At 39.4% G+C, this 13,409-nt stretch overlaps 2 protein-coding genes across 2 annotated transcripts; both read left to right on the top strand.

Annotated features, from left to right (window-relative positions):
* The first annotated feature begins 91 nt into the window (after positions 1 to 91).
* On the top strand, positions 92 to 5,453 carry cdk20 (cyclin-dependent kinase 20). Its single transcript, XM_027007578.2, has 8 exons — positions 92 to 367; positions 662 to 775; positions 862 to 1,050; positions 1,536 to 1,657; positions 2,538 to 2,600; positions 2,947 to 3,070; positions 3,426 to 3,581; positions 3,833 to 5,453. The coding sequence occupies exons 1-8, from the start codon at positions 293 to 295 to the stop codon at positions 4,022 to 4,024; spliced, it is 1,035 nt and encodes a 344-aa protein (XP_026863379.2). The 5' UTR covers positions 92 to 292; the 3' UTR covers positions 4,025 to 5,453.
* Positions 5,454 to 8,398: 2,945 nt separating this feature from the next.
* On the top strand, positions 8,399 to 12,001 carry gata1b (GATA binding protein 1b). Its single transcript, XM_027007610.2, has 6 exons — positions 8,399 to 8,412; positions 9,201 to 9,431; positions 9,892 to 10,392; positions 10,623 to 10,768; positions 11,006 to 11,131; positions 11,705 to 12,001. The coding sequence occupies exons 2-6, from the start codon at positions 9,221 to 9,223 to the stop codon at positions 11,999 to 12,001; spliced, it is 1,281 nt and encodes a 426-aa protein (XP_026863411.2). The 5' UTR covers positions 8,399 to 8,412; positions 9,201 to 9,220.
* The last annotated feature ends 1,408 nt before the right edge of the window (positions 12,002 to 13,409 follow it).

Raw genomic sequence — 13,409 nt, 5'->3', positions numbered from 1 at the left:
GCTAGTCTAATTCAAGTAATGAATGTCTGTCCTGCATTGGTACTTTTTGAAAGCATTAGCTCCGTGCTTTGGTATCCATGGAAACGGCGGATGAGGTAGCTAGCTAATCATGACACGCACCTCTTTTCGCTACTTAGCCAAGTAGCTAGCTACAGATTTAACGTCGCGAGTGCCATGTTTGAGTCATATAGTCAGCTAGCTAGCAATTTCGATATTTGTTCGTTTTCGTTTAAATCCTTATAGTTAAGGAATCAGATATCTTGGGAGTTAGCTGGCTCGTTTTGCTTAAGCCATGGATCAGTACAGCATTCTTGGTAGAATTGGCGAAGGAGCTCATGGAATTGTCTTTAAGGCTAAACACATCGAGGTAAAATCTACTCTAATATTTTTACCTAGTAGCGAAAATAGCTTTATTTCCTTTATTAATGTTGTAAGCCGCCTGTAACTAGGTAGCTTGCTAGTTGGCTATCTAGCTAACTAGCTAAATCAATTGCATATTACAATAAAACACGTTCCTCTGTTAAATGGAGTAAGGGTTTACTCTTTATTTTAGGAATATAGAATTTCCTTTTAGGCTGCCTGCTGCCAACCTTAAAGCTATACCACGCTAAAACTACATTATGCAGTAGCTAGCTGTTCATTGTAAACCTTTTCTCTCTAGACCGGAGAGACGGTGGCTTTAAAGAAAGTGGCCCTTCGAAAACTAGAAGATGGAATTCCTAACCAAGCTCTGAGAGAAATTAAAGCACTTCAGGAAATTGAAGACAACCAGTATGTGAGTCTGCTTCATTGTATGTGGCCTTTATACTTTGGTGTACTACTGACCTTAGTTGTCTAATTCTGACTCATTACTTTTCTCAGGTGGTAAAGTTGAAGGATGTATTTCCTCATGGCACAGGCTTTGTGCTTGTCTTTGAATATATGCTATCAGATCTATCAGAAGTCATTCGAAACTCTCAGAGGCCCCTGACTGAATCTCAGGTAAAAGGATACATGATGATGTTGCTCAAAGGGGTGGCATTCTGTCACGAAAACTCTATCATGCACAGAGTAAGTGGCTTTTGTTTCCAGTTGCAAAATTCTCTTCTTTTCCATAGTCTTGATGTCATATGAGGATGTCTCTAGAGAGCAGAGTATAATATAATATTTAAATCAGATTAATGTTTCCTTTGTTACCTGATATGATCTAAACACTTTTGAAATACAACATTCGTAGCAGAATGTACATTTATCCAAAGCGACTTACAATTATGACTGAATACAACTTGAACAATTGAGGGTTAAGTTAAGGCTCAATGGCCTAGTAGTGGCAACTTGGAAGTTGTGGGGCTTGAACCAGCAACCTTCAAATTACAAGTCAAGTACCTTAACCACTGAGCTACCACAACCGCTGCGACCACACCTAGAATTTAAAAGATCTGCTTAGTGGTTTAGATTTGTAAGCCAGACATTAATCATATTTGATGTGACTAAATTCTAATTCACTTGATTCATGTTATTTATTTATACATACTGTAAATACATGTTTTATGCAGGATCTGAAGCCTGCGAACCTTCTGATCAGCTCGACAGGTCATTTGAAAATCGCTGACTTTGGTCTAGCCAGGCTTTTTTCCAATAATGGAGAGAAGCTGTACAGCCACCAAGTGGCCACCAGGTGAGGATCAGGTCCATTTATCAGAACAGTGAGACGTCACCTAATATGCCACTATTATGTTTATTTTAGATCAGTGTTTCTTAGGTCAGCCTTCAGGACCCACCATGCAGTTCACAGTATACCTGAAATGAATACCTATGGAATGAATCAAGAAACACTAATTTAGATGGTTTGGAATTGTTCATTCAGTTTTATCCTTGGTTGTTTTATCCTTGGTTGTTCATAGACACGGGTAGTATTATCTGTCTGACTGTGAACCTTCACATTAAAGTTCAAATAAAAGTTGAAAGCTAAAGATATAATTAAATCTAAAATAGTTCCAAATAACGGCAGCATTTTCTACCTAAAAGTAGACACAATGAAAATCAGTTTACATGCAGAAACTATGGTTTTCTAGGCATTTATGCTGAAACTATGATGAAGTTTAAAAGTTTCAAGTATCTGCTGGTGATTTCAGGGTAACATGAAACTTACTCATATAAGGTTCACTGAAGTTACTGATTAATTTACAGTGGTTACTATAATGAACCTTAAGATTTAGATTTATAACTGAATAAAAAGGAGGTTTAAGTGGCTACACTTAGTGTTAATAACAGCTTTCAGAATCTGCATGATTGCTCATTTCTGTAGGGTCAGTCCACTTATGCCCTTCGTAAAAAAACATTAAAATATGTAAGCATATTCACAATATTTTTGGATAATTTGATGGCAGGAACTGATGCTGGATATTTGAAAAGCTTCAGGTATGGTGATAAATGTAAGATAGTTATTCCCATTTCATGATAGCAACAAAATATACAAAATTCAAATCAGATTCAAACCTGGTAAGACAATCTTAAATGTGCCTTTATTGTGAAAAACCTTTCCTGATGTGTTTCAGATGGTACAGAGCTCCAGAGCTTCTTTATGGTGCTCGGAAATATGATGAAGGAGTAGACCTCTGGTATGCAACTTTAAAACATCATGTTTCATAATTATATCTAGCAGATGATCAAGACTAATGAGAAAACAAGGTCATTTGCAAGGATCAAATTACTGTTAAAATAATACTATTATTCATTACAAGTTCACTGTTTACTTAAAAGTAATATTTAATTAAAATCTTTAATGCTCCATTTGTCCAGTAGGTTCTGTGTGTTATGCTGTCTTGTGCCTTCTGAAAAGCATACACTAGATGGCAGCAGTTTTACTCATTTGAGTAGTCCAACAGAAAAGAGGTTAATTAGCGATCAGGTGAGGTGTGCTGCTAACCTCTCACATGCAGATGGTCTGATGGATGGTTGTTGCAGGGCAGTGGGCTGTATTTTTGGGGAGCTGCTGAATAACTCGCCTCTGTTCCCTGGAGAGAATGACATTGAGCAGCTGTGCTGTGTTCTACGCGTCCTGGGAACTCCTAACCTTGAAGTTTGGCCTGTAAGACCCTTGGTGGTACCTGTGTTGGTGGCACTCAAAGCCAGTGGTTTTCAATGAAGCCACCTGCAATGGCTTCATTGCTAATAGGTTTAATCAGGGATGTTGGAGAATGGAGGGTTAAGGTAAGGTTAAGATTAACATTCACCATCATTTTGGAAAATCATCTTTGGTAACACATTTAATTTTAGAGGCAAAAGAGGCAGTGTAATTTATAGTGATGATACATTTTAGACTGCCATAACTTGTTATAGTAGTCAAAGATTGTGAAAAGGATGACATTTTTTAAAGTCATTAAATCAATTTGATGATTGTAGTCCTTTAGGCTTCAACTGTAATATCATTGTCTCTTGTACAGGAAATCGCAGAGTTGCCAGATTACAATAAGATCACTTTTAAAGAGAACCCACCAATTCCCCTGGAAGAGATTGTGCCTGATACATCCCCTCAGGCTGTTGATCTGCTGAAGAAATTTCTTGTGTATCCCTCCAAGCAGAGGGTCAGTGCCATACAGGTCAGTTCATACAAATCATAACTATACTGAGTCTGTATTTATTGTTCAGCAACCCTAGATACAGGGCCCATATTGTGCTGTTAAAAGTATTATTGTAGCAATGCTAAAATGGTCCTCTTGGCTTTTGTGGGTTCTCTCTTTCTCTGTAATCCTTATACAATTATTTTTATTTTTTATTTTTACAATGAATTTTTAAAAATTTTCATTTTCTTGCTTTCTTTCTGACTCGCTCCTTCTCTCTCCCTTCCCAGGCTTTACTCCATCCATACTTCTTCACAGACCCTCTCCCTGCCCATCACTCTGAGCTTCCCATCCCACAGCGTGGGGGGAAACACTCGCGCCAACGACTGCAACCCCCCTATGAATTCTCAGTGGATCGACCTTTGCATGAGAGCCTGGTGGATCCCAGCCTCATTCAAGTGCATGCATGGGGGTGCTCATGAGGCTGCTTGGTTCTGGTTAACTACACTTCTTTGTGCTCCACAGACAAATGATTCATAGAACCAATTTATAATAATTTTACAAAGATGACTTTAAATTATTCTGCTTTTTGCTCTAAAAATATTTATGATGCTAGCCACAGTTGAGAGATACCTGTATTATTGGTATTCATGGTACTTTTTTTACTAGCTAATACTCAAAACTTTGAGTGTCAGATGTTAAATTAATGCAGTCTGACATGATTTTTAAAAAAATTGGTTTAATTATTTTTAAACTTAGAAAATTTGAATTTGAGAATCACATGTATGGTATGATTTCTAACCGGACAGAAGCTGAATCTGTGTGAAAACCATTGCTCTCATTTATTAGGTCAACATTTGAATAGATTGAGGGATTTCAGAACTGCTGATTTAAATGGGTATAAACTATGAGGCCCTGTCTTTTTACTGGAAATATTTTTGTTTTGTTTTCTGCTTAGGACCCACATGAAACTGTCACAGATCAATGTTTTGTATAACCGTTTTAGTGTTTGTACCCAACTCTCAAGCATTGGCTCTGAGTATGTGTTAGCGAATGTCAAATGTGGTTGTGCATTAACATTTAGCGATTTGACAAAAGCTAAACTCCCCTTTAAAGATGAAGTAATTGCCCTCTTGTATTGAAATGATGACCCTTTGAGTTATTCATAAAAACTTCCAACTACCGGGAAGCTACCAGCCCCATGCTGTATGTTTAGAATAAAACCTCGAATCATTCTGTAAGATTTTTCTGTGAAATGCACTGTGATTAGTTATTTAAATTAGATTTACATTCACCTGCACTAATTTCCTAGCACAAGGATTATTATAACATGTTAGTGTGACACTTTAACTACTCTTACCAATGAATCTAATCTTAATGCTGTGAGAATATTGAGATACAGTGTGTTAGTATAGAAATAAAATCTATTCCACTCTGAAATGTGCCTTCTTAAAATGTCAGGCATGTCATTACCAATGGTAATGTTAAAATACATGTGCAAGACTTCACTTTAAGTCCAGCAAGGACCACAAAGTCGTTTTGACCCACATTTGGAGCCCCTCTTAAATTAAGGCTAGCAGGCTGTGGCTTCATCTCCTGAAGAGCTCACTGTTGTCTCTTTACTCATCAGCAGGACAGGGGGAAAATCTTGTCTTCTGAATATTACATTCTTAAAAAGCCTTGGAGGAAATGGCCCGTGATATCTGGACATATGCAAAATGGACAATTTTGATTGCTCCAGTTACTATGAATAGGGTTGAAATAATGATAATAATCTGTTTGGTTTTTTTTTTTTTTATTGTAGTTTTATCATGATTTTATAAAGTCCATGCATATTTTGGTTTTGTTGGAGATATATGTAGTAATTCTTGTAATGTAAGCCTCACCAATTAATTTTTTGTAGTAATTGTACATCATTAACATCCAGTGCCCTTGATGTCAACACCATTCAGATATACACCGATCAGCCATAACATTAAAACCACCTGCCTAATATTGTGTGGGTCCCCCTCATGCTGCTTAAACAGCACTGACACATCTAGGCATGGATTCCACAAGACCTCTGAATGTATCCTGTGATATCAGGTACCAAGACATTATCAGCAGATAAATCCTGCAAGTTGCGAGGTGGGCCTCCATGGAATATTCATGTTTTTCTAGCACATCCCACAGATTGGCTTCAGATCTGGGGAATTTGTAGGCCAATTCAACATCTTTAATTCTTTTTCATGTTCCTCAAACCATTCCTGAACATTTGCAGTGTGGCAAGTCTCTGCTTCATGCTGAAAGAGGTCGCTGCCATTAGGGAATAATGTTGCCATGAATGGGTGTACTTGGTTGCAGCAGTGTATAGGTAGATTATACATGTCAAATTAACATCCACATGAATGCCAGGACTCAAGTTTTTGTGGCAGAACATTATGATCACACTCTCCACCAGTTTGCCTTCTTCCCATAGTGCATCCTGGTGCCATCTCTTCCCCAGGTAAACACCACATCCACCTGGCTGTTCACATGATTTAAAAGATGTGATTCCCCAGACCAGGCCACCACCTTCCATTGCGCCATAGCCCACGTCTGTCTCCATAGCCAGTTCTGTCTCATGTCTCAGGCCCTGTAGGCCAGTCTGAAAAACATCTACGCCTGAGCTACTGCAGAAGGTCCAGGCATGTTCAGCATTGCTTGTTTTTTGGATTCCTCAGACACCTTTCACCCACAAAATTTAAAACCACCAACAGGTGAACAACATTGATTTTCTTGTTATAATGTCACCTGTGAAGGGGTGGGATACATTTACATTTATGGCATTTAGCAGATGCTCTTATTCAGAGTGATTTACAAAAGTTCTTTGTCATTTACTCATCTAACCAGTACAGTAGGTTAGAGTCCAATATACCAATTAACTAGAATACTATTGCCTAGAAATGTAAAATACATAAGCTCTATTTCATACAATGATAAGTGCAATAAACAATACATACTAGAATCTGTTAGTCAACAAAGGAGCAGTCAACATCAGTATAATAAACAATACCCTTACAATAGGCACTAGTTTGAGTTAGTCAACATAGGTGCAGGGTCAGTGGTCATTTAAATATTCCAAAAATAGATGGGTCTTCAGTCTGTGTTTGAAGACTGCAAGGGACTCTGCTATCGGCAAGTGGAAGTTCGTTCTACCATCTAGGAGCCAGGATAGAAAATGGTCTTGATGCTTGTCTTCCATGAGACTTGGAACATGGTATTTCAAGCTGAGTCATACTTGAGGTTTGAAGTACTTGAGTTACGAATTAACTTTTTCAGCAATTTGTACTACAGTAGCCTTTTTGTGGGATTGGAGCAGTTGGGCTAGTTTTCACTCCCCACATGCATCAGTGAGCCATGGGAGCCCATGACCATGCCGCTAATTCACCAGTTGTCCTTCCTCAGACAACTATTGATAGGTACTAACCACTGCATTCCAGGAACACCCTACAAGACCTGCCATTTTGGAGATGCTCTGACTCATTCATCTAACCATCACAATTTGGCCCTTGTCAAAGTCGCTCAGATCCTTACGCTTGGCCATTTTTAAGAACTGACCGTTCACCTTCTGTTTAATATATCCCACCCTGTCACAGGTGACATTGCATAATCAATGTTGTTCACTTCAGCTGTCAGGGGTTTCAAATTTTGTGACTGAGCAGTGTGTGTGTGCTATTTCTCAGTCAGAGTAATCTAAAAACAAGCAATGTTGAATATGGCTGGATCTTCATTATGCTGTAATTCTCAGGTGTAGCTGTTTTTCGGGTTGGCCTCTAGGGCCTTGGACATAAGACAGCTCTGTGGCTGCTACTCCGTTCACTAATTTCCCTGAAAACTGAATGAACAAAGGAAACAGGAACAGTATGTTTTGATTAACAAATGACCTCCCCACAGCTGAGCTGCCCGCTTGCAACTCTGCACTGCTCTCTCCCATGACTGCAGACTTTCTGTCCATTTGCATCTCCCCATTCTTCTCAACTGCCCCACTTGTGCTCCATAGAAAGCTCTGTTTTGCATCTTTTATTGGCACCGAACAGCTTAAATTTCCTTTTGTTTTATCTTTGGTTTGGTTTTCATCTCGATTGTTTGGTTTGGTTTGTGTTTGGTTTTTTTTCTTTGGTTTTCCTTGGATTCAAGTGAAGAGAATTTTTGTTGTCCAAGCTGTTTGATCATCTTACGTCCCCACATGGTGAGCACTCTCATAATGCATTCCAGCACTTTGGGCTCTAATTATTATATCTACATTAAAAAGGCAGCAGTTTTTGTTTGTTTTTAATTTTTTTTTTCTCATTTAAGTATTAGTAATAAATAGTTATTTGGATGAGAGCAAATAAAATCCCCTGGCAGGAAATGTACATTTTATTTACAGATTTTGATTTTAAATTAGATTCTGCATATTGTCTTGCTGAAAAAAAAAAAAAAAAAAAGTGAAAAAAAAGAATCTTTGCTGGTCTATACGTTTGTATTATTACAGAAAAGGGATGACAGTAGGGACAGCTTAACTGATATCTGAGGGCTTACTGGTCCTGGAGGTGTGTCTTACAAAACAACAGCATTTCCTCAAGCTAAGTGCCTGCCCTGTACTGGCTACTCCCCGCCCATGTCCCACACCCCCTGCCCTGGCTTACCTCTGCCACCCACACCACCATGGCACATTCCTTTTCAGTCCAGCCCTTGAGAGCAGCGACACATCCCTGCTCATCTAGAGCTCCTGGACATCTTACTAACACACCTGCAAAGTAAGCAACCAGGTAAGCAGCACCTGTTGCAGTCTACAGCAGTCAGCTTACAGAAGCACCAGGTGTCATGGAGTGGCTTCCCCGCCCTGAACATTCTTGGGTTTTGCTCTGTGAGTCTCTTTTGTTTTTATTCTCATGCTGCAGCATGCCTTACATATATGCCATGCTATCTTGCCAAATATGTAAGGCATGCCTTTGTGCAATATCAGTTTATTACACCTGCTGTAAAAAGGTAACTAACTGGTTCATATTCATTTGTATTATAAATGCCATGTTTGTAAATGAGCAAAATGGCATTTATAATAAATATGAATCTGTATGTATCATTTAGTTAATTTTTTACAAATACTTAAACAAATTGTTGTATACTTTATAACAAATAATTAGTATTGTTGTATACTTATATGCTAGAGAACAGTATTAATTATTACAAATCTACGTATTACTTTTTCACCAGACTAATCAATACTTAACAAATAGTAGTTGGTTCCTCTTGAGGTTTGTTCCTCTCTGGCTCAAAGACCTTTTCTTCACCACTGTCGCCTTTGGTTTGGTCTACTGGGGCTTGGACCTGGACATATGTAAAGCTGCTTTGTAACATCAGTTATTGTGAATGCATTATACAAATAAACTATTGCATTGCTTTGCTTTGCTTAGTAGTTATTAATTACCATTGTTATCAGTTGAATAAATATAGTTCTTGTTTAGTAATTACTGTAAAGGATAAAAGTAGTTTGAGTACTGTAAGAGTATAAGGATGCCGTCTCATGGGCTTGTCCTTGTAAAATCTAACATGCTTTAACTGTTGACTTTCCATTAAACACCACCATGATGTGGCTGTTGGTTTATGGTAAGTAACCATTTCATTCACCTAGACTTTCTCTTTTTACTATTTCAGGAACAAAATAAATTTTGTCCATGGAGGCCACATTAGAGCAGCCACGTTGGGTGTCCCCATCACTGATGCCAGCCGAGGTGACGCATGGTTACCCAGCTGACTCCAGCTATCTGTCGCACATGGAGGAAGACTTGGTCTTCCCTGGCACGGAAGCAGAGCATGGCTGTTTGCCCTCTGTCTTCTCCAACCCCATGCACGGGCGCAACGCTGCAGCATACAGACACAGCCCAGGTGAGAGCTCATCACACGCAGACAAGGGTTCTCCATTCCTCACCCGTATGCAGGTACATCCAGCCCTGCCATTGGAAAATTACTGTGGACTTTACTTCTAGTCCTAATGTAACAAAGCTTAGTTTAGTATGAAAATGCTGTTGAAGGCCTTGTGCATCAGATTGAGTTTGTTAGATTCAAGTTTAAAATCTAAGGACTGAAGGTACCAGCACTAGTTGAAAAAAAAAACAAAACAAAAACCCTTAATTGTATTAGAAATTATCTTTGAGCTAAAATTCTATGATTTAGTTAAATTATCTATTTTAACAAGTGTTTTAACAAATGATTGATAACACAAGACCCTATTTAGATATACAGGGTAATACTATAAGTTCTATAATAACTTTATTGGTTTGTTTGATTTAAATACTTTTATGATTCATGTTTTCTTCTCGCACTCTCTCTCTCTCTCTCTCACCAGTGCGGCAGGGGTACTCCGCTCCCTTTCTGAACGCCCTGCCGTGGTTGGAGGGCTCTGGTGCTCATTCTCTCTCTGCTCCTTACCCCTCACCTGCCTCCTCCTGGCATAGCAGTGCCTTCTCCAAGAGCTCGGCGCACCCCCAGTCCTCCAGTGCCTCCGTGTACCATCCGTCTGTCCCTCTCTCCTCTGTTAAAGCCCCGCAGACCCACCTTCAGTCTCCCATCCCGGACTGCAAGGAGAACCTCCAGCTTCAGGATGGCGTGAAAGATGAGCGAGCCAGCCCTTCAAGGGGTGACGAGGGCTTTGGGGGAGTTTATTCAGTTAACCACACCACTGGTGGCGCGTATACCTACGCTCACGTACCGCCACAGTCGCACATCCACACCCAGTCACTGGGACACTACAGTTCTTACGGCAACCAGGTTCAGGATTTCAGCAGCACCCTGTACTCGCTCTCTTTCTCCCCAAAACTACGTGTCAATATGAGACTGTCTCCAACAGGTAGGCAATGACACACACACACACACACACACACACACACAAAACCACTTACACAATCACCTGGCTTGGAATTGACTATGAGCTGGTTTCTTGTCTGAATTCAGTGGTGTGTTGCAAGTTAGCTGTATTGCTGTGTTTTTCAAAATCACCACCATGGCTTCTTAGCCAGTTCTCTCAGAGAAAGCTTTTTTTGTTGCTGCATGCACTGAGCTTTTGCCATTTCGTCACAGAAGCACGGGAGTGTGTGAACTGCGGGGCCACTGCTACACCTCTGTGGAGGCGGGATGGTACAGGGCACTACCTCTGCAATGCCTGCGGCCTGTACCACAAGATGAATGGACAAAACAGACCCCTAATCAGGCCAAAGAAGAGATCGGTGTGGTTTATAAATCATAAACTATCACAGTAATGCATAGCTGATTATGGGAAAACATACATGTCCTAGAAATGTTACACAAATTTCCAATTATGCATTTTTGTTCTTTTCTCTTCCCCTGTGCTGCTGTTTCTTTCTCTCGATACTGCTCTCACTCCCTTCTCCCTTGCTTGCTGATTTGCCAACTTCTGTTTTCTACTATTTCTCTCTCTCTCCTATTCCTCGTTGTCCCTACAGGTCGTCAGTAAGAGGGCTGGCACACAGTGTGCCAACTGCCAGACCAGCACCACCACGCTCTGGCGGCGGAATGCGAATGGCGAGCCCGTGTGCAATGCCTGTGGCCTCTATTTCAAACTGCACAATGTAAGTTCTCCTCCTCTTCACACACCTGCAGAAGTTCACTTTTACTACAGCACCTCCCCACCAACACACCTTTTCAAATCTCTATCAGCAATCTGACAACCTGTCAAGGTAATTTTTATTGTCAAGTTATTCATCAAGTTCAAAGGGTCTGAGTATTGATCCAAACAAAAAGTGATGAGAGGGAATATCACATTGTTACATCCATTGTATAGTTTTGTATGAACACTGGTGCAGTGAGGAGTTTCCTAAACTGTTTTGAAAAGACACAGGAAGAATTTACATAAAGCTCTGTGACTGGCCAGTGCAGCAGCCACAACTGGCAAGAAAACAGCAGGGAAGTCTGAAGAAAGTGTCTGGCTATGAAAACAACACAAGAAAGATGATCAAATATATCTAGAAAACTCATAAGCTTAAAACCTGAAAGCATAATACCTGAAACTTTAAGCATAAGACTTGAATAGTTATGGAGCAGTGGATCTCCAGATTTGAATAACAAAAAACATTTATTCACAAAATGTAGTTTTTGTGAACTTGTATTAACTAGCTCTTTGTTTAAAATCATCCTGCCCAAAGGTGAACAGACCCCTCACTATGAAGAAAGAAGGAATTCAGACCCGTAACCGCAAGGTATCCAGCAAGAGCAGGAAAGGCAGGAAAGGGAAGAACACTGCCGAATTTGATCCGTACTTGGACGCCTCCAAGACCCATGGCTCAGAGCCGCCCTTCGACTCCTTCTCCCAAGGCACAGCGACCCTGGGGGCCTATGGCCACACCTCCTTCCCAATAAGCCCCTCCCCCACTTTCCACAACCCCACCCACCTCTCCTACCCATATCATCCAGCTGCAGCCATCTTGTCCAGCATGATGTGACAGCATAGACCCAGTACTTAAACTGGAAAAAAAAAAAGAAAATGGACAGAGTCTGGCAAACATATATATATGCAAAAACCTCCTTTTAGAGACATCTAGATGGACAAAGATATTTGTTAACTGTGAATGGATTTTTTTTTCCTTAAAGTTTTTTTTAGCTTCTTTTTCACTGTGATTTTTACTAATATAAGTGAGATAAATATGAAGGAAAATGATGAAGGTTTGTACATTCTAAAAATATTTGTACTTTTTATAAGTGTCATAACCCTTAAATTTGATTACTGAAGGTGTCACACTGGAGTGTGAATAATGTGAATGTGTGGTGGATGAAATTTGATTTCCATGTTTTTTTCCCCTGCCTTGCTCTCTCTGTGCCTCCCTCTCTGTAACAGGAAAACACATGTTCACATGTCCATCAACTAACAAATTCCTAATAAAAATTAAGAGACCTTTTAGAATTCAAAACAGTTTAACCAAGTCTAATCAGCACAAGGCATCCACTTAAGTAAGTTCATGCTATCGAATGTGTTCATTGGTTACTTTTTTGGCAGTGTGGTTAAGAGTTTTGGTAGTGTCATTGTGAGTGGAGGAGTGATAATTGCTTCGACTGCTGAACAGTGTGTATGCAAATCCAGCACTTTCCATATTGCAAAGGAGTCGGTACAGATCCTAGCCAGGGTGATATGCCTCAGGGATTCAAATCTGTGGCTTTATGGAAACAGTGAATGACTCAGATGAACCATTTCAGCACTTGTACCATTTCACATGTTCCAGTCCACTACCCAGAACAACAACAAATGAGCGATATATCCTTATTAGTGATGTGGTAATATGGTATGTTAGAGGAAGTGACATAAATATGAATTATTTTCAGTTATGAATGATAACTTTTGGATATGTTGTAAACTCTGCTAAATTTACTTTATGTTTGGATAACATGTAATACTGTGTGTTTCATGGTTTGTGAAATCCATAGAATTTACTAACAAAATTTACCAATTTGCTTTTTCGTGTGATGCTGAATTCTTTCAATTGTGATTTTATTTATTTCTTATTTTTCCCTTTATAAACACTATTATTTTTACTGTGAAATTAAGTATAGAATTATTTTATACATAAGCAAAAAGGCAGCCTAATGGGAATCTTTGGTTTTGATATTCGTCTTGGTGCAGTGTTTGATAATATTAGATAACATCTATTCAGTATCTATAGATTCAGTCTCTCTGAACTTTCTGTACACCCAATCCCACAGTTGTGGCACAACAACCATATTTACATCATTGGGGTGCGTGTTATCCTGTGCCATTGTTTTAAGGAGATGAGGAACTCTTATTGGGTCAGGTTTATGGAATAACATGCAGAAAAATGTTGTAGAAATACTGTTGATAGAGGCAATGATTTTTTTTTT

This window comes from Electrophorus electricus, chromosome 23 (assembly GCF_013358815.1).
Source record: "Electrophorus electricus isolate fEleEle1 chromosome 23, fEleEle1.pri, whole genome shotgun sequence".
In the NCBI taxonomy this organism is placed as follows: Eukaryota; Metazoa; Chordata; class Actinopteri; order Gymnotiformes; family Gymnotidae; genus Electrophorus; species Electrophorus electricus.
The sequence above is the reverse complement of the archived record's forward strand: the minus strand, read 5'-3'. Positions and strand labels throughout refer to the sequence as shown.